This window comes from Chiroxiphia lanceolata, chromosome 3 (assembly GCF_009829145.1).
Source record: "Chiroxiphia lanceolata isolate bChiLan1 chromosome 3, bChiLan1.pri, whole genome shotgun sequence".
Taxonomy (NCBI): Eukaryota; Metazoa; Chordata; class Aves; order Passeriformes; family Pipridae; genus Chiroxiphia; species Chiroxiphia lanceolata.
Window position 1 is genome coordinate 39,135,924 of NC_045639.1, and position 24,455 is coordinate 39,160,378.

At 35.6% G+C, this 24,455-nt stretch overlaps 1 protein-coding gene across 8 annotated transcripts in view; it reads right to left on the reverse strand.

Annotated features, from left to right (window-relative positions):
• RYR2 (ryanodine receptor 2) overlaps positions 1-24,455 on the reverse strand; it is a 392,367-nt gene that overhangs the window by 119,351 nt on the left and 248,561 nt on the right. For all 8 annotated transcript variants that reach the window (XR_004355863.1, XM_032681773.1, XM_032681774.1 and 5 more), the window contains 16 exons: positions 23,299-23,473; positions 17,435-17,643; positions 16,192-16,544; positions 15,857-15,971; positions 14,715-14,875; positions 13,938-14,097; positions 13,601-13,687; positions 12,643-12,869; positions 10,884-11,682; positions 10,168-10,368; positions 9,960-10,065; positions 8,795-8,938; positions 5,973-6,246; positions 3,305-3,419; positions 2,582-2,714; positions 1,372-1,475 (listed from right to left, as the gene is read on the reverse strand). Coding sequence is in view for 7 of the 8 variants with exons in the window: in XM_032681773.1 (XP_032537664.1) it covers positions 1,372-1,475; positions 2,582-2,714; positions 3,305-3,419; positions 5,973-6,246; positions 8,795-8,938; positions 9,960-10,065; positions 10,168-10,368; positions 10,884-11,682; positions 12,643-12,869; positions 13,601-13,687; positions 13,938-14,097; positions 14,715-14,875; positions 15,857-15,971; positions 16,192-16,544; positions 17,435-17,643; positions 23,299-23,473 (3,363 nt within the window). In the remaining variant the exon portion in view is untranslated. The remainder of the gene's footprint in view (positions 1-1,371; positions 1,476-2,581; positions 2,715-3,304; positions 3,420-5,972; positions 6,247-8,794; positions 8,939-9,959; positions 10,066-10,167; positions 10,369-10,883; positions 11,683-12,642; positions 12,870-13,600; positions 13,688-13,937; positions 14,098-14,714; positions 14,876-15,856; positions 15,972-16,191; positions 16,545-17,434; positions 17,644-23,298; positions 23,474-24,455) is intronic.

Consider the following 24,455-nt stretch of genomic DNA (forward strand, 5'->3'; position numbering starts at 1 on the left):
TTAGCTCACTTTCCCAGTCTTTTCCTACTTCTGCAAAGACCTACGTGAACTATTTATCTTAATTCCATCATTCCTCTCTCTAGATTACTGCTTTGATATCTGTTATTTCTCTTGCAACTCTGAGCATTACAAATTAGTCAATTTTTCACTATTCCCCAACTACACACTATCCATAATTGAAGACACATCCTTTCCTTTATAATGAATAAAAGGTCTGAAATGGGCAGCCCAGGGAGGAGGCAGAGTCACAGTCTCTGGAGGTCTTTGAGACTGGATGTGGCACTTACTGCCATGGTCTAGTTGACATGGTGGTTTTGGTGAAATGTTGGACTCAACGATCTCAGCGATCTTTTCCAACCTGGTTGATTCTGTGATACTCTTTATTTTAACCATTCACGTTCACTTGCCTTTTTTTCTTCCTTTTTTTTTTTTAAACACACAGCAGTAACACTCCCTGTAATTCAGGCCTATGGGCTCAGCAGTAGTTTTCAGTTGGCCCTTCCCTTTCTGAACTGTAAGAATTGTAAGCCTAACCTTTAGCCAGTTTGGACAGCTTCTTTCTGCCAATCACTTATAAGAATGATAAGTCTGAAAATGTCCTTTTAAACACACATGTTCTTTCCTAAGAAAGGAATATATACACTTATATTACTCCTGACAGATATTTTCCTATGAATATTATATCAACTCCAGAATTCAAGGTCTTCAAGAAAAAACTGGATATTGTAATTCCACTGTCTCACTTTCCATTAGAAAGTGGTTTTAACATCTATCTTTAATCCATCTTTCTATTATTTAACCTGCTTTTCTTATCCACTACTGACATAGCAACTATTATGCTAATCCTTCTTGCAGCAGCAATTTACATATACTATACAATTGTCACAGGCTCTCTTGAGTGTTTTACTCTTTAGTCTAATTAATCCTAATTTCTTAAAACTTTTCTGGAACAGGTTTAAATGATAAGGGAAAATACAGATAGATATAGGCAGATATCGCTATGAAAATTTGTCATATATTGTAACAAGTTGTCACAAAGTTACCCCTATTGTGTTATGTCACCACTTCATGTCACCATCCAAAAGAACAACAAAGAAAGATTTTAGCAATAAAGTTTTGTTGGGTGCACTACTCCAAAAGTAAGAGCTGTTCTTGAGGCAATTCCTTTTTGTTACAACTGTGTGTGTAACAACCAGAAACTCAATTCAACTTTTCAGACCACCAACAGAAAAAACAACCAATCAGATCACGATAATCTTCCCCGGAAGAGCAGTAAAAACTCCCATACAGTCTTGGATTTTGATGACTCTAAGAAACAGGTATCTTGCCCTCTCTATAGGGACAAAAATGCTTGAAAAAGACACTACCAACCTTCTCCAGATCAGGCTCCCTTAATGCCAGAGCAAGTTCATTGTTATCCATCACAGACGCTGCTGCAACATCTAAAGGAGTTGATCCTCGCATAGAAGGAGAGGCTGTTAAAATAACATTTAGTTTCAACACCAATTTAATAAAACCAACAAACTCATATGAAATGCATTAATAATAAATTGCCATGCACTTGCATGAAATCTGACATTGTTATGAAATCAAAATACAATACAGACCTTCAAGTTAGAAACAACTTGTCTTACGCATTCCTGTTCTCATCAGATACTTTATTTTAAGATCTCATTCTTTCTAATTTTCCTAAGTGACACAACTTTGTTTTGAGGAAAATGTAGTAATGATTTTATATCTAATACACTGACATGTTATCAAATCCATTGAAAGAGAAAATACCTTTAAGCTTTAAAACATAAGATTATAAGTTAACTATTTCTTAAAAAAAAATGGCAGTAACTATAGTGTTGGAAAAATCTGAAGTTTTCATATTGACACTCCAAATTCATTCAATTTGGACACTTTCTCTTCAAAAAGATTTTTAGTTTATGCCTCTGTCCTATACCTTTACATTAATAAATTTGTGATCATTTAAAGAAAATTACTATGAAGACTCCTAAATAATTATATATTCTTAATCACAAGTACTAAATTAAATAAGGATAAATGTATCTCTTCTACAACACTTTGCACAGAAAAGAAAGGTAAACACTTCAAGGTTCATTTCTGGGCACTATACATGCATACCCAAGCAAATGAGTTGTGTATTTTTCCTACTGCCAAAGGTCTACACTGACCAGTCTACAGAAAGAAAGTGCAAGGGTGCAAGCTTGAGCAGTGAGAGATAACCCTAATGAAATGCTGCCAATAATTATTTATTATTCTCTTTCTCAAAACAGGATTATATTCTGTTCCTCAAAATGTACAATCACGAACTCTCTCTGAATGTTCAGGCACATACAAAAAAGTGTATAGTAAATTAGCTCAACTTAACGTCTCCCCGACTGTCAGGGAGGCTATTTGGAGTCAGCAATACAGTTCATGAAAATATGTTTTCACTGGGAAAAGGAGAAACTTCAATACAGAGCGTAAACAGACGGATGTAAAAAAATAGAGGTGGTTTTATATATAAATTAGCTGAAAGTTTTAAATTATATTTTTGGTATAGGATCTCAAAAGCCCCACAATTAATACTTACCAAGGCCAACACTGCTGTTTTCCAATAAATAGCTAAGATGATCAAACATAGCTTTTTGATTCTGTCTGCTGATGCGGCAAAAATAACACAGAAAACGACAGCAGTTTGCCACCATCTTTGGGAAAGTGATTTCCTAAGAAGCAAATAAAAACAGACTGAAGCTCAAACTCTAAGACTGGAATAAAACTTGCAAAAGGTCATTTATGCAAAAGCCTTTTAACCTACTCATATGTTGGCATTATATTCATTGCACCTCAGTGAAATTAATTGTTTAGGTTTTGCACTGGAATCAACAGGACTTTCTCAGCAAGTTAGTAGCACCTTAAGCCTCAAAGATCAAAGTATAAGCTTGAAAAACAAAAGCTGGGGTCACCCATACATTCTAGATTCCAACATGAAAGAAGGTGAATGCTCATTTTCATAGAGTAATACTTGATTGATTTTTAATTAGTTACTAAAAAGATCTCCCCTTCAAAACACAGTAAGTATATAAAATGCTATTTGCAATTTTTTCTTTAAAGCACCTGAAATTACAACGCTGATGATATCTTCCTCTGGAATGGAAGGACTGATTCTTCTAAAAACTTAGTCAACTATTATGCTAATGGTAATTAACTAGAGGTTATGGTCCCACTACCTCCAGTGACAGCTCAGCGCCTTATAGGATAAAGCTTTGAACAGCTATATTCTAAACTCTCTGGCTTTAACAGTGAATTGCTTTACCTTGGATTCTCCTCCACCAAGTACATTAACCATCACTTCCATGACAGTTTCATGCATGCCTAAAGCTCTCATGAGATTTGGATGTTGGTAAAATACTTTATTATTCATGATGTCTCTACAGGAAAACAAAATAAAGAAAATGTTATGGACCAATAGTTTACCTATTATGTTATTAGCAAAGCTGATTTACTGTGCAATTCTTCACCACCATGTGAGGTGAAAAATTACCCCAGGGACTTTTTCACATTGCATTTCAATCTCTCTTGTCTATTTTTCTACGCACATTGTGGAAGAACCTGACCTTTATTTTCCTATAGTTATTGCACTAATTGCCACTTGATTACAGCAGAGTAGGATGTTATTCTATTTTCATTAGATAGTCCTTTCAGATCCAAGACTATTTTCTGACAAGAACATCATCAAAACTGTTATATTAGTTTAAATTTTTAGTTCAATTATTCAATATATTTGACATAATATTCTTTTCAGATTATTTCAGCCTTCAGACATTTTCTATTTGCCATCAAAGCAAAAAAAAAATGGTAGAGGAAAGAGAATGTATACCCAGCTATCCTCTAAGTGTCAGAGACAGAGGCTGCATAAATATTAATTTAATTGATGAGTTACTGCTCAAAAGAACTCTTCTTTCCTACACATTTCAGCAGAATAGATTTGCATATTAAAATGAGTCTTGAGGCTCATAATGTCAATATTTTATTGGACATTTTATGTCCAATAAAAATGTCTGGTTTAAAAAGTAATTAAATTTTTAAAAACTATAATTAGTCTTGAAATCGCATACAATCCATAAAAACTGTGAAAGCAGTTAGATCACAGAAGAAAAGGACTAGCAGGCCTCCAGGAAAATACTGTTTGCAACTGCTCAAATTTCATTGTATGTTTTATAACAGTCCTTTTCTTATTTTCTTTTTTCTGACCTAAACCCCTGCACTCAGGCAAGGAAAATTTCCGCCTTTTAGGAGATGAGATGTGAAGAGAACTATTCCACTCACAACTATCGGTCACGCAACAAAATGCATGTAGTATGTCTGATGTAGATGACACTATCAGAGTTTTTGAGAGTCAAAATGTCACTTCGGGACTGCACTACTTTGGCAAGTACATCTACTTTCAGTGTTCTGTTTAAATGTGGACTGCATTACAAAATGTCTCACTTAAGAAAAAAAATCGGAACAGCATTTCTGAAGAAACTGAGTTTTAAAGCAGGAATGAGTAACACTTCCATTTCTCAGCTGAAAGAAAGGAATGCCACTTACAGCAAAAAACCCTGTCATTTCTAAATAGGTGTTGGAGGCCAGGTTAGCCATTAAAGGTGCAAATAGCACAGCTGGGTAACATAAAACCTAAACAAAACTATGACAGAGGCTACCAAGAAAGGTCACAGGAAGAGGCAGTGAGATTAGCTTAATAGAAAGTACTCTTTCTTCCTTTCACCAGACTTTTACATATCAGCAAAAACACCATTAATATTAAATCAGATTCAGAAAATCTTATTTTTTAATTCACAGTAAAAAATGTTGACGAAAAAATGCAAAAGAAACAAAAGAACACAGAACATGAAATGAAAACCCTTCTGAGACTGTTTTCTTTTCCCCGGGCACAACAATGCCAAAATCTAGTAATCACTCACTCAATTTTATACTTCATAAACTGAAATGAAATGAGACAACTTCAATTTGTAGTAAAAAGGTAGATTTAGAAATACCAGTACTTTGTGACTCTTGACAGATGCCAGATGTTCCCTTTTGCCAAAGCCTTAGCATGACTACACTGTACCCTGCAACAAGCATGGAACATTGCTAGGACCTGTTGGCAAGCTAAGAAGTAGTTGTTCATAATGAAAATACGAAATGATGCACAGACATTACTTGGATATATGAGTTTTTCAGTAAGCTCAAAAAAAAAAGCATTTTACACAACAAAAGCTTCCCTTCTCCTTGCATTCATGGCATTCTTTATATAATGATACCTTTGGTTCTCATTGCTCTTGCTGATGGGCATTTCTGATAGATCACAGTTGATTTTTAATGTCAACAGACATCTTTTTGACTATGAGAGAGAAGAAAAAAACCATTCTCTTTCCTACTAGAGAGCATCATATTTCTTGTACTGTTTTCTCCAATTGTACTCTTTATTAGCCTATACTTCACTATTATTAATCATATAATTAAAAAATAAGACTGAGTGAACTAGTTCATAGTTCAAACATACCATCTACATTCAGTGCAATGAAAAAGATGGCATATCGGACATGGGTAGACACACCCCCATTAGCAGACTGCTGCTAGTGATGTATGTCAAGAGACAATAGTCAGTGCATTCACAAAAAATGGATGGCATTCTTAACAGGATTCTTCACAGCCATAGTTTTGAAAATATAGTAACAAGATAGATTTTTTAATATCGCAAAATATTATATACATGTTTTCAACCTTTGTCAGAAGTCTTAAACATGTAAATTGTTTTTCTTCAAAAATGATACATATAATGTTGCAAAGGCTTTATCTTACAGCTGAAGATACAGTACAATGATAGCAGTCTGCATTTACACCCATATTCAGATTCAAAATTTATGTATAACCTCGGCCATACAGCAAATAACAACAAAAATCTGTAAATAAAGAGATGTTACACTCCAGTTATTTACCCCAATCCACGAATCATAAGTTTCTCCTCCTCCTTTCCCATTCTGACACTAAGCAAGGAACGGATTTGGCCAAGGGATGCCAGAAGATTGATTGTATCTTCCACAGACACACTATTTATGGTGTAGGTCTTTGGTAAGGCTCGAACTAGGCCACCAATACCATCATACTGGCGATGTAGCAATACAAACATGGCTCTCACTAACTCCGGGTCTTCTATCACTGATTCCTGGGCCCAGCGTACCATTGTGTCTGAAATCAATTGCTGAAGAGTAGCTGTGAAGAAAATAAATCACAAAATTACCATTAATTGCTCATCTCTCAACTGCTAGTCCCTCAGAACCCAAAATGCGACATGAATTGGAATGAATTAAATTCCTAAGAAGCATCTTTTTCTTGGTACTTCTTTAGCAGACTATCAAAGGAAAACAAAAATCGCACAAGAGAAGTAGAAATATCTCAAAACCAGAAGTCTATATTAAAAATTAAACTTCAGAAAAAAAATCTGCTAATAAAAAAAATTATGAAGACATACAAGATGCTCACAAAATCACCAGATTTATTTGTACATATTGTTTTCAATATTTTTCCATAAATTCGGTCTGAGAGCTTTATTAACATATTATTGAATTAAGGTTGAAAAATTATACTGGTAGCATATGTAAATGTTGTACTATTTATTTACATGTCTCAGCTCTGTATCCACCCAAAGTTTCATAATGTACATAAGGTGCATAATTTAGCTTATTCCTTTGCCAAAACCAAAGGCCCTTCAAAAGAAATAGACATAAGGGACTACAATCAAATAAATGGCAAATCATCATTTGCATATTTCAGATTTAGTCTAATGAAGCAAGAAACCCATATCTGGTAGTGCCACTGATAATCTTTATTACTTGGGCTATATATATATTTGGGAAAGTCATATGTTAAAATAGACAAGCTATATAATCTCAGTTAAGATTTGAGACTGCTGTTTAGAAAGATTACTCATGAACAAAGAGTCAAGGCAAAGTATTTGATAAAGACAATTGAATAATGTTCTTTTCACCAGCTCAGGGAACTTCCATTCAGGTTTGCAAGATTTTGTAAGGTCAACTGAGGAGAGATATTCCAACTTCAGTACTTACCTAACTAATCAATTTATGTCAAGCAGCTAACAGCAAAAGTTTATAAGAAAGATTTTAAATATCCTGATGTTGAAGAACGTGTCTGATGCAGATCAAAAATCAAAAAATATTTTCAAATTCACAATCTAAGTGTTAAGATAGTAATATGATTTTGGAGTAAACCAAACCTGCAATTCCAGGTTAATTCAAACAAACAAAAAGCAAAAGTACTTACAGAAAGATACTGAAGGAATAGAAGTTTACAGAAAAGAGAACGTTTAACAAAGAGAATTTGTGCTAAGATGTGCTAATACAAGGGAAAGGAGAAAAAAGAATAGTAGTAATGTATTTCATTGTTAATGTCCAAGCACTGTACTATAGGTGTTTCTATTGAAAAAAAAATCTATAAAATAAGAAAAAAGATTAAATGTGTCTGGGCTGACATTTCAGAAGTACTGAAATAATTATGAATAAAAATGGTCACAATGGTAAGTTTTGAGGAGGGGTTTGGGGGGGTTTTGTTTGTTTGGTTTGGTTTTTTGGGGTTTTTTTTGATGAAGAATCACAGGAACAACAGGTTCTCATTTGGTTTTTATTTTGCTAACTACAACATTGCATTTCACCTACCTGTGGGTCTATTTTTTTAATATAATACTATCTTTCTACTAACAGGAGAGAGAGAATCAGATTTTTTTGAGCTTTAAGCTTACTACAAGAAAAAGAAAGATTCATTACCACATTCTGCAGACCTAGCCTCTAATTATCACTGCCTCACAGCTGAAATAACAGCTATAAACTGCAAAGCTAAAAGGCAAAAATATTTCTACTTAAAGAGCATTAAGCTAACACTAATAACTGGCAGCTAAGAAGCCACCTAATTAAAGTACCCAGGGGAAACCTTCCCATCTAGTAACTTTAGGAACTTACATTAAGCAACCAGGGTAAAAGGTCAATCTCCCTAGGAATTCTGCGTGGTCAGTGATGGAAATCAATTTTTTTTACCAAAGTCTGAACACCTAAACTGTGTGTCCAGAAATTCATTCCTGCTAGTAGGGTAGCAACAGAAAAAATTAGGACATTAGAAAGTAGTACCTATCACAACAAAGGAAAAAAATAAAAGCAACATTGACAAAAAAAAATAAAAAAAAATTAAATAGTCAGTTGGCACCAAGTGCAGAACTAGGATGTCACTGGCAATGCCTCTTATCAAGAGGGAAAGACAGAAATTACCCAAAAAAAATGGCAGAACAACAGTGACAGTCAGCAAATCCTGAATTTTAAGTTAGGTGAAGAGGCTTCTGCTAATTACAGTCTAATTGCACACTTTTCTTTCACACAGTAATCTTCATGCAAATACTGATTTGAAGCTGCTGCAACTCATTTTATGAGGAAGTTCTAATAAATCAGAACCTTGCTACAATTATTAAGTATGCAGTAATCTCCCAAAAAGCAAGACACATTCTGAAATATTTATGACTTGACAAAGGTAAAGGGCAAAAATGCCAATAGAAGAAATTTTTGGCTACATCCACAAATCCGTCTATCATAAAAATTCCATCTGTCCTTCTTTTGAGTCAGACCTATATATTTTAAGGCGCACAGATGTTTCACTAAAAATCCACCTTGTTTTGGTCGAAAATATATGAAGAACTTTCTGTTCTGTTTCCTTTTCCTTTTGGAATGAAGACACAATAAATTGATTTAATTTTGCTTACAGGATGTCTTAGCATCATCATCAACCGGCTTCTCAGCTTGCTTCTTCTTCAGATATGTAACTTTTTCCATGAGGTATAGAAGGCGACCCCTAATGGTTAAATCACTGTTGCCATCCAAGGTTCCATCTTCATCTAGTTCAATTCCTGAAACAGTAAATATACACTAAATAGTAAAAGAATAAAATTAAGGGAGTTACAGATTTTTTTTGTATATTGCATGCACAAATATAATTAAATGAACTATGTTGTTCTGCTCTATTAGAGTTCTAAAAGAGTTTTATACATGCTTAACCAGGTCTTTGGAACAAGTACAGAACAGGTATATGTGCAAGGCAGGAAACTGCAGATAAGGATCATGTAATCTTAGTAACTTAGCGTATAAATTGTATATTGTTATACACAAGACAGACAGTAAACATATTTCCCACAGTATGCATTTTCCCATGCTAATGCTGATGCCCGTGTTTTGGGAATATGTAGCTCAGAAATGTGGATATAATCCCTACTGACACAGTGTCGTACAAATAATACTACTGTCAGGATACTGAAAGTTCAGCAAGGACAAATGCAAAGTTTTGCAAACCCATGTGACAATACAGGCTGGACATGAACTGGTTAAAAAAACATGTTGGCAAAAAGAACTTTGAGAGTCCTCTTAGCAAGCTAGACACCAGTCAGCAGTTGCAGTTTAACAGCAAGGGGAGTTAAAAATATCCTGTAGTAGTAGAAACATAATCACTAGCTAATTAATTGATTATTACCCAGTACTTGGCACTCATGAAATGGTATCTGGAATACAAAATCCAGTTTTGGGTTACCAAATACAAGAAAAACATTGAAAAGCTGGAAAGCATCCAGCAATGACCTGTCAAATGATTGGTGTCCTGACTACATGCCCTATAAGGAAAGAGTGAAGGAACTGGGTTTGTCAACTTGCAGAACAGAAGCTCATGATGCAAAATAGACAGCATTCCTTTTCATTTCGACCAGATATGAGGATAAGAAGATTTCCTTGGTTTTGACTGTAAGTTAATTTTCTTTATTTGATAGTATTTATAACTGATACAGTCTAATCTATAGACTATTCAGTTGGTGTTGCTGATGCAAAATTACTTATAATTGCTTCTACAGCTAACATAATTAAAAAAATAAAAGTAAGGCTTACCACAGTGTGTCATTAGGTCTTCATGGAAATCCAAGAGTTGATCCCGAATTTCTTCAGGGCAAGGACAATCATTTTTATCATCTTTAAAGTTCAGTAGCATGTTAATCTTAAAGAATACAAAAGAAAGACAGATTACACTGTCAGATCAAAAAGAACTCTGCCACACATAGAGCACAGTAAAAAATAAATTGTCCATTGTGAGTCGTACCTGCTCCTGAGGTGGGGATCGAAATTCTTTTGTTTTTCTAGCTGTCAGGGCAGCAGACATGTTCAAGGCCTGCATCACTTCATTGTACCGGAAGCGCTGATTCTCTTGAAGCTTGGCCACAAAATCATCTGAAAATGCTACAATGGCTTCTATTCGGTGTCGTACTTGGCAATCACACAGGTACTGGAGTAGATGACACATCTGAGAAAACAGTATTGAGAGATGAGTTGGCAAGTTAAGAAATATCTTTTGCATATTATCCAAGTAAGGATGGATTTCTTACAGCAGGAGCTACTATCAAGTAAAGTGTCTGAAATATTTAATGCTGTCATTTACTATATGTAAAGTAATCTCACAGCAGAAATATCTGGCATCTGCAAGAGATTAATGTCCCCCAGACATAATAAAAGTTATAAAAGAATGGATTTACTCCTTTCTTCTAGGGAATTTCTTTTCTGTTTGGATCCATAAAAATGAAGAATTCCCTGTTAATGGCATTGAGAAAGTAATTCTTTTTAATACAACAACAGTTGCTTGATCTATAGTGAACAGGTTTATACCATCAGAAAGATACTAAATCTTCTCATTTCCTGTAAAGAAATTACTTTATTTGACTAATATCAAAATGCTTTATTCCTTGAAAGATAGATTACCAAATGAAGAAAAGAGGATCTGTAAGGAAATGGGAACAACCACTATTACAACAGTATTGTTACCTGTAATTTAACTGGTTCTGGAAGTTTCATCTGAAGGAGTCCTTCCTTTGGCATTTGCTCCCCTCTGGTTTCTTCCTCTCCTTCTGACTTGAACTCATCCGAACCCAGCTCCTTCTCTGAGAAAACAATTTCATCCTCCTGGCTCATTGCCTCTTTGAAAACCCGAGGCTCAATCAACTGCAAGATGTGTTTCAGATCCTCATTGTGGAAGATTCCCATAATTAGGAGGGTATAAAAGAGCTTGATGAGAGGGACAAAGAGAAATTCTGTAGAACCACCAACTGGATCTCTGACATGGAGGCTTCCCTCCTGAACAGCTTCAGTCAGCATCTCTATGGTTTTGGCCTTCAAAATTTCCAGAGGGAATTCGGGACTGAACTGAAAGCATTCACTGCTAACGCTTACAAAACTTGGAGAGGAGAACTGCATTCTTGGCCTTAATGAAGTGCTAAGTCCTATACCAGGGAGGCCGTGTTTTTTGTTTTCATCAGGAAACAAAGTAATACTCTTGGTCTCATCTGTCATTGGAACTATAAATTCATTATTCATCATTAACCTGGCAGTTGCATAGGTATTGAGATGGATGTCAATGAGTAAATCATAATATCCTGCACGTAATAAACCTGGCATGTATTTATTCTCAATAGCATAGAGGAGCTGAGATTCGTCCACATGGCTACACAGGGCATGGGCCACTCGGTTGTTGCCTAAAGCACAAACAGCTGAATATAATCGGAGGGTATGGTAGTGAAATTTCAGCAATTCTTCTTGTTCTGTCAGCTCTAAAATATCAATTGTTCTGCAGAGAAAAAAAGAAAAACAAACAAACAAACAAAAAATACAGTAAATTTCATATCAATGCAAAAACTTCTTTTGAAGGGATTAAAAATTCTCCCTAAGGATAACATTGGCTTAATATCAATTCTACAGATGGACTTTTTCCACATTTCATCTTTCATGTGAGAAACACTATCAACCTAAGAATCAAGGACTAATAACAAAGCTCAATCAGAAATTTATTGAAGTTGCTCCTGAATTCATTACTTCAATTTCTTTTGGTGGGGAAGAAATCTAAATTATTTATTTAACATAGAATATTTCTTCACACTACAAACAAGAATTTGCATAACTGAAAATTAACGTTTTAAAATCAGTAAAAATTGAGATATTTATATCATTTACTGGTTTTAGATCTCAGATTGCAAAATGGCAACAGACTAACCAGTTCATCTGAAGAGGGTTCAGGGTTGGGGTTCTTTGTTTAGAATTCTTACCTAAACAAGTCACCTTTTCAGTAACTTGCTTTTCAGTTTTGGCACTGGCAAAATGCTCATACATTTGGGTAACAAGGAAATCACTTCAATTGTTTAAATTAAATTTAGAAAAAAAAAGGAATGGAAGAATTAAGTGGATCAAAAATCTTTAAAAGTCTCTACAAAAAGACACCTTTGCTTATTTTACAGATTATCTTTAATAATTTATAAACAGAATTACTTTCATTTTCATTCAAAACCTGCATATACTATTAAAGAGTTTAGAGAGAAACTAGGAGAGGTTGGAAACGCAACAAAAGAAGGTAGATTTTAAAACACTGAAAATTAAGATAATTTTCAATATTAGTAAATCAAAACACACTACCTTTATTTACCTATGTTATAAATACAGAGAAGACCTTAGACCTTCTTATAGAAAGGGTATTACATGACCAGTTTCATAATACCAACCAAACCCTGACACAGCACAAAACAAAAGCATCAACCTGTTTTCTTCAGGAATATGAAGGGCCATGAACTGCAAAGGATTCAGGCACTGTATCATCCAGCCTTGACGTTCACTGATCCGAGACACATCAATCTTCAAGAAGTGGTTTGGCACTCGGCTCCAAAGCACATGAGTCAGAAACTGGACATGAAGACGTGGAGGACATTGAGAGACTGGGTTTTTGTGCTCACTTTTGAATAAGCCAGCAGATAATGGCATTACATTCTGGAAAATTCCAATGGAAGAGACAATCTGTTTCATCATCTTTATCAAACAGTGCATATTTTATTTCTCAAAAAATGCATTCAACATGTAGTAAAGTACAGTGCAACATGAAATTAACATTTTCAGTAGTTTTTAAAACCAGTTGGGAACTGTTGGAAGATTAGCAGCAAGCAGCATTTTCCTTTTTTTTTTTAATAGCTAAATTTGAAATAGAAACTTGACTGGAATGTGTGGTTACTTCCTTGTACCAGAGACCCAATTTTCCTTCTGATTTTTTCAACATCCAATTATCCAAGGCAAAGAAGCAACATTCAGCTCAGTTTCCTTGAGTGTTTTGTTTGCGTGTACTTTAAAATTATTTTAAAACCCTAATCTAATCTGCAGATACACCAGTCTTCCATGCTCTGTTTGTAGAATAAGAGAATTGCCTTACTGACCCCAGTGATTTTGTTTCATCATGACGGATGAGATTCAGAAAATTCAACAGGACTCTGCAATATTCTCTGCTAATTCTAATCAGTTTCAACCCTTCTTATTCAATGTACTGTATTTTAAATTCATGAAGTATTTACAACTGAGTTAAGAATAAAAACAGCAATAGTGCAAACACTTGGAATCATAAAAAATATGCCCAATACTAGGAAGACATCACAGGCAACAAATGGCAAAAAATAAAATTATTTTATATAATTCATAAATCCTAAACCTACACAAAACCAAGCATTGTTTACCTTTATTCTTCCCAATTCAAACTGGAAAACATTGGGGCTTGTAGCTTGAGCAAATACAGCAGGAAATAACTTTGTACTTGGTTCAACCTAAATCGAAGATACACAAATACATAACCACAGAAGACAGCAAAACAGTATTGCAAATTAAAAGAAAAGGCAGTCAGCAAGTGCGGGCCTTTGAATAAAACCCCATGAAATTCAAATAGGAGGGAAAAATTAGTCATAACAGTGGTGATTACTTTTTCTTACAATCTTGTACAAAAACCTCTAATGAGATGCAGTCTGAGGACTTGGTTTTCCCCCTTCCCGTTGGAAGACACCATCAAAAAATACTCACCTGATAGTACGTGCCTAGTTCCTTGCCATTAGCTGTGAAGGTCAGCAGGCCACTGGCAGCATCGACCAAGCAACCAATCTCCAGACCATTATTATTACGTCCTTGTCCAGGGCTCATGCTCTCTCCTGCGCACACCATATAGCAGTTGCTGCGTTTTATACTGAATGTCAAAAGACAAATTTATTTATGGATGCTGTGTAAACTTTATGTAATGAATTAATAACACCTCTGCACGGCTGAAACCAGGCCCTGTGGCTGAAAACAGTGGATCCCACCACAACCACTGCCAAAACTCAATGAAACCTGGACATCATAACTGAAAAAATAAAAACTGAAGATGACATTGTATGAACGAGTTCAAATGTTTTGTAAAATTCTAAAGACAAAATTGACTTTGCAAGTTAAGGTTTTAAATCATTTAATGTTGAGCATAACAGAAGGTTTCTGGCATGGATAATAAACTGAAGTGCTGAGAGGAACTGAAGTGCTGAGAGGAATTGTGGCCTCAGAAGTCAACATTTACAGGATCATAGTCTTCAACTATATAGAAAAGCTGCACTATTTTACTTTTCAGTGCCTATTGATTTGACTAGATCACTACTCCACTGTTTCTTTACAAGTAAGAGGAGGTAACAAGCCACATTTTTCCTGCTTCTGCTGTTTTTATTATTTTTCCACATCAACCCAGTTACATTAAATGAGGTGGATTTACACTTTATAAATTACTAGTTGCTTTTATGGGTATAAAATATAGATCATAAGAAAATTATTACCAACCTCTCATGAACCTTCCCTTTTTCATCTCCCAGTGTAACTGTGACAGTACGCACTCTGTCCAAGTCAAAGCTTGTGTCATACTGGTGAAAGTCTGATGTAATCCAGCCCACCCAGACATTAGCAGGTTCTTGACCAGGAAATATTCTGACAGAATAATAGTACTGTTAATGAAAAAAATAATGTTATCAAACGTTAGTATTCGCTTTCCAGTGTGATTCCAGTTTGATTCAGAACTTGTTGCTCTAAAATTTGGAAACACGTCATCTCTTCAAAAGTAGCATAGCCTTATTCAAGTGCAACTTGTAAGCAAAGCAACAAAAGAATATAAAAACAAATCGAAATACAGCCAACAAAATATGTTTGCTAAAAGAAAAAAAATGGAAAAGAACTGTATTGAAGGCTTCTGTATCATAGCTGTAAGCTGGTTTTTTACAGCAGCTACAATTGTTATACTACAGGTGACTCAGTTTCCAGTATATAATATCTTTTAGAAAGAGAAAAATACATTGGGAAGAGAAGTATTTTTTCCCTTTGAACATCAAAGACTGAGTGCTTATGGAGCTGATTTTGTCGGAAAAATATGCACAAATCCTGCACAAAACTTCCACCAGGAGTTACATTAAATAAATGCTTTGTAAAATTAGTACAGATGTTTTCAAATGGTCCTGAACAATGACCTACTGGTTTAATGTACTTTTTCCTATTTATTTCTTATTCTAGAACTATTTAATCATCCTCTTTTATGTTAGGTGTTATCAACACTAGTTTCAAAAACAGATTCAACTAGTTTATAGGTTTTCATCTGGAAATTGTTTTAGACTGACAATCAATTCAAAACAAAAGGAACAAAGCAGTCTTAACTTCAGTAGCAGTAAAGAACTACCACAGACAATTAAATTAAAATTTCTGCTTGAAAATTAGACTGTTCCTGAAACTCTTACATGCAAAACAACTTTAGCTATATATAAAAAAACCTCAGCAACAAAAAAAAAAAACAACAAAAAAACCAACCAACCAACCAAATAAACAAAAACACACACACACAAAATAAAAAAAAAAAAGACCCAAAAACCACAAAGCAAACCAAACCAAAAAAAACTCCCACCAAAGAAAAACCAAACAGCAATCCTATGTTACGATACCGTGGAAGTTTGCATCAAATAATCATAGTCATCCCTATCATCTGCTAGCACATCCTCAGTAAGCCGTGCAGAGTGACTCGTGCTATAATCTGGCTTCGTCCTCCTGAGCATAAATCTGTAATAAAATAAGTAAAATCAAAATCTATTAAAGTCTAATCACAAAGGTAAATTATTCAGAAAAGAGAAAGGGACAAGCTCATTTTTAAAAGCACTTAATTCTGACCTTAAGCTACATATCCAAAAGTTATTTCACTGGTCTGCCAGGCATGACTGGCATTTTCTTCCACTTTGAGAAGGGGGAAAAAAAAAAGTAGCACATCAAATATGCTACTAACCTCTGTTTAAGACGGGAAGGCTTTTCTTGAACATAATCTTTATGGTTGTTTAACTCTGGTTTTGTGGTATCTTTTTCTCTTTCTGTCCGATCAGGAACTAGATGACCATGAGCAGTTTTCATTAGAACCTCAAAATCAGAATCAGCATCATAATCCTCCAAGTCATTCTTTGGGCCAAAAAGACCGGAGCCTGGTAACCCTCCTGCAGCTGATCTGGAGAACACTTCAGCACATTCAATGGGCATGCTTAATCGAAAAAACATGACATCTGTTTTACTGTTCTGTGAACCAAAGGACTTCTGCGTGACTTTCAGACAGGGGCAGCTGTCTATGGTGCCATCAATTCTCATCACCTATGAGACAAAAAGAGGTAGTTGTGTTGAAGCCAGTGCTTTTTCTGCTTTGTAACTATTCAATTTATATTTCTAGAATATGCATCCATGACTTGCAAACCTTGCAAGAGTATGCTGTCAACAATCAAATGTATTGCAATCACGTGCTGCCATTTTGAAGGGAAATAAATACTATGAGGAGTGGATGTCATTTGTGGTTCCACTGTTAAATTAAAAAAAAAGACTCAAAGAAATTACCTTTCTCATAACTCTTTGCAACATAATTACAGCCCTGCCCAGAACAACACAGACCAAAAATTATAAATCATACATGTACATATGCAAAAACATAAATTGTTTCTTAAATACTACACTGTGATACACAACAGCTGAAAAAGAATTCTTATTTCATCAATTTCAGAAGGATTTAATGGAAAACTTACAAGGCATGAATTCCATTCCATCAAGATCCATAACTAATTGAGACATAGGTTTTGACACAATTGGCTAATAAATATTTATTAAAATCAAAACCAAATAGCTATGGAAAAATCACAAAGTGTGTGCACTAGAACACATGGTATCTGTTATGTAAAAATGCCCAATTTCTGGAACTTGTTTACAAACACAGCTTTCACTGCAAAACGAGCTCTTAATGAGGACATCTTGTAAAATTTGTCTCTGAGAATCTCATGTTTATACACATGACAGATTTCATTGATAAAAATACTATCAACCAAATAATTACATTCTTTGCAACTCTACTGAAGGTAAGAAAATTCTAACAGGTGCAAGGTTTATCCAGAAATGGGACAACATATCACATTAAAAATCTTGTCTAGAAGTGCAAAAGTAGAAACATAAATTAAACATACTCAAGTGTCTAGAAACATTTTAATAGGATCACAAACCTCAATATGTTCATGATTTGTGGGCACTGGTAGAAACTGAGGGAGTCTTTTACTCAGCCAAATGGTGATGTCTCTGTTTGTATTAACAGCAAAGGGTTCATACCCTTCCTGTAAGCCACATATAGTGAAATATTTTAGAGTGCTGACATCTTTTCCAAAGTTCATTCTTCCCACTTGAGATGGGCCCAGACTGCACACAGGTAGAAATCCTTAAAACAAGATGAAAGAACACATGGGTTGTACGTCATGAACATCAATGAACTGCTCTTCTCCATAACTGAATTAAAAATTATTTGGTAAAAAAAAAAATGAATCCAAAACACCAAAGATTATAAATGTAAGCAGTCATCAATAGCACATTGCATCTTGCGTGTCACCAAGTAATGTATCCTAAACATCATTCTGAAAAAGAAAAGCCCCCTAGTAGTCATGAATCTCTTCATGCAACACTCAATTTACTTCATGGAGTCTGACAGCCAGCTCTTGGTTAATCATTCTGCTAAGTTGGTAGAGTGTTGCCAATTTTACTCCAATTTTAATCCTACTACTTTTATATTCCCCCTAAAATTTCATTATTCATGGTATTTTGAGAGAATCTTACTTTAAAAGTAATATAGTGCTTGTCCATGCAGCTATAATAGTGAAAAAAAAAATATAAATATGCACCAAGTGCATGTCATAGATTTTAAAAAAAAAAATAATTAATTTTAAAAATTCATAAAACTGTGGTTCTGGATAATGAGAACTGACAATATGATACTACAGCTTCATGAAACAATGTAGTCTGGTTTGGGGTTATGTTTTCTGTTTTACCTTTTGAATCAGTTTCACATTTGTATGCATCTTACTGTTTCACTAGCACAGGGAATTCATTTGGGACTTCTTTGCACTTTTTTTAAAAAGGGGTATTTTTCTCAGTTTCAGTCCAAACAACCTAAGAAAATCTTCTATTTCTTCTATTCCTTTTCATCCTGTTTGTCAATTTCCACAGCTACAAATCACTTTATAGATTCATTTGATCTAGTTATTAACAAAATGTTTTCTTTTTTATCGAGGCAGGAATATGAATCAATGATTCTGATTCATATGAATGTACCAGGTATCAAAGGATAAAAGGACAAAATACAATTTAGTTCCTCTCTTTCTTTATGCTACCTAGATAAAAAAAGGGGCAGAGGATCAATTCATGATACGTGTTTTCTTCAGGGACAAAAGCAAACTCCATAGCACCATCTACAGGAATGACTTCAACAGTTAAATGGTCAGTCTTCAGTATCAATTTCTGAAGATTTTACTAGAGATATACAAAACTGGTTGTCATATTTATGTGTATTAGACATGATATATTTAATGACATACTCTATTAGTCATATTTTACACACTAACACAAAATGTAAATGAGCATTTGTAAGGTTCCCTGAAAGAAAATAAAGAAACCCAGAAAAAGCTCCTACACAGGTAAAACTCTCATTGATGTTTTTACTCAGTCTAGGACTTCCCATCAACCCTGTAAATGTAGCCAATACGAAATCAAGATGACAATCTCTCTCACCAATGCAAATTTCATTGATTTCAGAAGGCATTGTACATGTAGCTAACTCATGCAAGTAACTCTAACTGTACAGTAATCCTTGGTCTGTATGAACGGAATATAAATACGAATACCAGCCCTAAACATGAAAACACTATTCCACCTCTGGTGAAATTCTGGACTGATTTGCTCGTGGTTCAGTTGTCTTTAAGGTGTTTTAGGGCTCTTCTCTATATGACATAGACAGAGCACATCATCTTACAGGGAGTGTGCTGATAAGGCAGCTACATGTCTTTCTATGGAATAAAAATGAATTTTCAATACCCATTTCTAAATGGGTATCCAGCCATTTCAGATGTGATGTTTCACAGATTCCACATAGCCCTTTGTAGTGGTTTGGACTTCGTTTTCCCCCAGAGGATAAGAAAAGTGGTAGACCCCAAGGGGTGGAAACCCCTGGAAGTTTTGAATTTCTGTCCAATGAGCGCTCCTGCAAAAAAATGTAAACATATCACAACCAGACCGGAAGAGAAGAGTTGTAGTTTGGGGTTGGAAGAAGGTGGCCATGTTGTGAGCCACGAGGAAGGGGCTCTGAGCCCCACGGGGGGGGCTTTGGCCCCCAGCCCCAGCTGGGGCCTGTGGGGACCTGGAACAGCATAATGCTGGGCTAGGTGCCTATAGTTATGCTGGGAGATGTTTTTTCTCCATCGTGGGCAGTGGCCGTGGCAGTGGCCGGAGAAAGCAGCAGCCAGAACTGAACCGAAGAAGCAACAAAGACATGCAGCACCAGAGAAGGGACTCCTGGAAGGAGACCTGAGGGAAAGAGAGTCAGCAGCTGAGTTCTACAGAGTTCTTGGGGGTAAGAACTGATACCAGACCCCCCAAAACTCCTTTGAGACCTCCTGGAAGGAGGAAGTTGATAGACTCTTACTTGAAAGAGCCTTGAAGTGCAATATGCACTGCAGAGAGGAGCTGAGAAGCTCGGACGTCCTGAGAGCTCAGCCAGGACGGTGTGGGAGGTTGGCCTTGAGGCCCTCCCTTGCTGCAAGCTACAAAGAAGCTCGCAGCCTGAGACAGGGTACAGAGGCCCTGCAAGGAGCTTGAATCTCCTGAAGATACCAGACCGTCACGAAGATCCCCTGTGCTTCGTGATATGACGTGGTGATACGACCTTTGTCTGGGGTGACGAAGCCCACGGAAGACCACTCATTTAGAGAGACGAGTGGCCGAGGGGGATACCCCCCTTGTGTGTGCTGGCAGAGATCCAGCTATCAGCTGCTGCAAGAAACAGAAGAGACAGAGAGAGCCTGCTGCCTTAGAAGATGCTGCTGCTTAGTGACTGCTACTCTGAAGAAGCTGCTGCCCTAAGAGACTGGAAGGGATCTGTCCTTCTTTCCCTCCTGGACTTTTATTTGGAGGGGAGAAGAGATCTGATCCATTGTAAATACTTATGTCATGGTAGAGATAGTTGTAGTCGTGTGTATAATGTATTGTAGTATTTATTTGTACAGTCATTGTAATATATTCCCTTTCCCCATTCTGAGTCTGGTTGTGTTTTGTCTGGAAAAACCCATCTCACATTGGGTTGAGATGTGGGAGGGGGATGGAGCTAGGGAATTGGAATTTGGGCTATCTCAAACCATGACACCCTTGCATGCTGGAGGCCACATAAAAAGATTATTTGTCCATAACCTGGCTCTTAACCTCCAGGTATATAACTGGGCTATGTAACAAAACTTTCATTTCACTTTGTGAAATAGCAAAACAAGAAATACTTTATCACGCAAAGAGTAACCCTCTAGCACTGTCTGTCATGTGGCAAAAGCACAGGACAGCAGCACTTTTCATAATGTTCCCTACTTTCAAGAACACAACATGAACCTCCTGACCCAATCTGTCAAACACTACAAACAGTTCATGCTCATGGAGATCGTGAGTAGAAAAAAACAAAATTTGATTTATACAGTGTTCTTGTTCATATCTACAGTGTGAAATTTCCCTTATACAATTGCATAATAAGATGCAATTATGTTTATCAATTTCACTACTGAGATGGTATCTCATAAGCAAATTTGTCTGCCATAATCCCAATCCTCTCATTGGTAGCACAATCTAACACACAGCATATGAGCCTTATTAATAAGATGGGAGAGCATCATACTCCATTTTCACCATTCCTAAGTAAATTAAAACTACAGGCCTGATTTACAGTAAGGCTGTGTCAGAAATTCTAACCTTTTTTTAAAGCTAAAGATCCCTTTCTGCAGCAACGTAACATGCACAGGATGTTAGAAGTGACCTGAAGAAGAGTCTCAGTTAAGCAAGAGCCATTACCAAAACCAAACTAAAGTCGAACAAAAAAAAAAAAGAAGAGAGAAAGCTCAATAAAGTAATTTATTTTGGGTATTTCATTTGTCTGTTTGCATATACACACTCATACACAGAGTTACCTTCCCTCCCTGAGTCCTCTTCCCCCCAAGAATTGTGTATTAAATACCCAGAATATTTTCAAATATGGTTCTGGAGTTATTAAATCTGAGGTCAATCAGGACATTCCTTTGAAAACTAAATAGGAGGTCTTATTTCAAAAGGCAAGCTCTTTTCCACAAACATGACAATAAAGGAACTTAATGTGAATTACAAGGATATTGTGAAAAATATGAGAGGCTTGACACTGACATTAAGTCTTTGACAAGGTTACCAAAGCCTTCAGGCTTCATGTCAAGCCAGGAACTACTTTAGCAGTTTCAGACTCAGAGATCTGTTTCAGTCTCAACCTGCAGCTAGAAACAAGTAGCACAAAAAGCACAACACCGTGATTTCATCAACTTGGAAATCAAAATAGTGGTCAAACAGGATACCCTCAGAATTTAATAAAATTTCAGTTTCTTTCAGAATCTTACTCTTCACTGGGATTATACTGCCTAATAACTTGAAAGCCATTACAATTTAATGGCACCAAGATGATTTTTTTGCATACAGCACTAACAATAATCCAATTCACAAACCCCTTTCCCTCATCATGTTATCGCTATATCTAAAGAAATCTGAAGTAACAGGCACAAGTCTAGAAAATTTATGGCAATTATGTAATTTTAAAGGAAATTAAAATATTTCTAATTCCTAAGGCATGTCAAAAGAAGGGAAAAAAAATCTCCCAAAGCACTCCTGAAAGTAAAATACTCTGAAATCCAGATGAAATTAAAGTGGTTAAAATTCAAAGAGGGAATTGCCTAATTAATAGGTATGAGATTCATACTTCCCCTGGGAATAGGAATGAGTAACCAAACACTACCATTTGCAGCTCTTACTATTCAAAAAATTTAACTTTATCTCTCAGCTACAGTTGTACTGTTTAAAATATGTATAATATATATGGCAGAATATATGTACCTACAACAAATAAAAGGGAAAGATTAAAGCTTAAAATATTCTTTTATGCTATGATAGTTCAGAAGTTTTAGGCAGTGAACTAAATTAATGCAATTTCCTACCCTTTTCTCTATCTATTTGCACACAAATATATATTAAATTTATAAACAAAAATGCTTCTGTGGTATAGAATCAATCTGGCACCTGATATACCCTCACAATCTTTGCCATCTTTGGCAAACCCATAAGCTAGGGCTTTATAACAAATTAACATCTGCTTGTGGACTCTGAAACCTGCGCCAAGAAACCTACAGCAACAGACACAAAGCTCAATCTTCTGCTTTAGAATTAAGCAAAAAATTTTGAAGGCTAGCTTTGTATCACTTGATTTTACTCTGGATCAGGTGTCATTTCTCCTCCCAGTGCTAAAACAAAACCTTAAAGATGACTTAAACTTCCTATTACAGTTTCTCACTAATTGGACAGAAATTTGGTAACATTTAAGTACTTCATCTAGATAAAATCTGATGTCCCTACCCACAGCAGAGCAGGTGGACTAGATGATCTTCAAACATCCCTTCCAAACCAAACCATTCTATGATGCAGTCTATGATTCTGTTATATCATACAATGACCTGCTGCAGTGAGGATGAAATATTAAAGAAGGTCATGAATCTGCCATTCCAGACACTGTAAAACAGTGAAAAGGTATCATGACAAAAGATGGCCACAACAGTCACCATGGAACAAAAGTCTCATCCTCACACCCAGTAAACTTCCTTTCCAAAGGTTTAATACTAATCAAATAGAGAAAAGGACAAGGGGTAGTTCCTGGGATGGGAGAGGGCAAGGGGGTGCAGATGAGGGAATAAGAAACACACCACAAGAAACACATTAAAGCAAAGTCAGAGCAAAAATTAGGCAACAGGAAGTTAACAGCACGATATATTACAGTACTTACCATCACCAACCTCAAAGTCCTTGAATGCAAGTTCTGAACCTGAGTCATCAAGCAGGATTTCACCATTTAAGGTGAACATCATAGTGTGCTCATTCATGTCAACCATGCATCCAACAACATCTCCTGCCAGCCAAGAGCGGCCAAAATGCTCATTACCTTGGTGCCACCGCTGTGCCTGAAAAGAATTAAAAGAATAATAGTGACAATGTGGGTGTTCCTCTCATCTTTAGTGGTAGAACTAATAATTAACCTTCTCAATTAAGATGGAACTGAAATGAACACAGAATATAATTCCAAAACAATGTCTTTGAGTTCTCCAAGTTGAGTCTGAAAATGGAAATCCGACAATTAACTTCGTGCAAGTACCCCTCACATCAGCATTATAAAACATTGCTAAGAGAGCTGACAGGGAAAATTGCTATTTCAACATTTTACTAACAAGTAAGAGCATTGCTTATTTTTCTGCAGTCTCATGGAAGACCTGTAATTAAAATAATATTATATCTATTACAATGTTACATAGCTGCTTCATAAACCTTTTTTAAGAAATTGCTTTTATTTATTTCAGTGACCTATAAATTCATTACTTGCAAACAAACGTAATTCTTTCCTTGAGTATAATTCTAAAAATGTGGTGTGCAAAATAAATTAATCTTAGATTAATGCATAGCAGATTTTGGAAGTAATAGAATTGCCTGTGGATGAGACAAGCACTGAGTTTCTGACAGATTCCAGAGTAGCTGAGGGCATGACTAATGATACCTATGACTGCAAAGGCTTTGGATGGAGCCTTGGATTGGAGTTCAAATAAATTAAAAAGTATTGCAACAAGCATAAAACAAAAAAAAACCCTGTTAATAACAAATAGGTTTTCTATTTATATATTCCATCACAAGCAGATTATTATCATCTGTATTAATCCTGAAAATCATACAAAACAAATGAACTTTTCTGGGTATCCTGAAGATCAAAATGTTTTCTCCAACCAAGAAAAGAGCCCATTAAAATCAAAGACAACAAAATAGTTCTGTGGATTGAGACCTAAAGATCAAAACCTAAGATTAAGAAGGCAAACTACAATGCAGTTATTCCTGTAAAAATACAGGATTTGAATAGTTTATTTAAGCCAGTTAGATATTTTACAAAAACAACTTTTC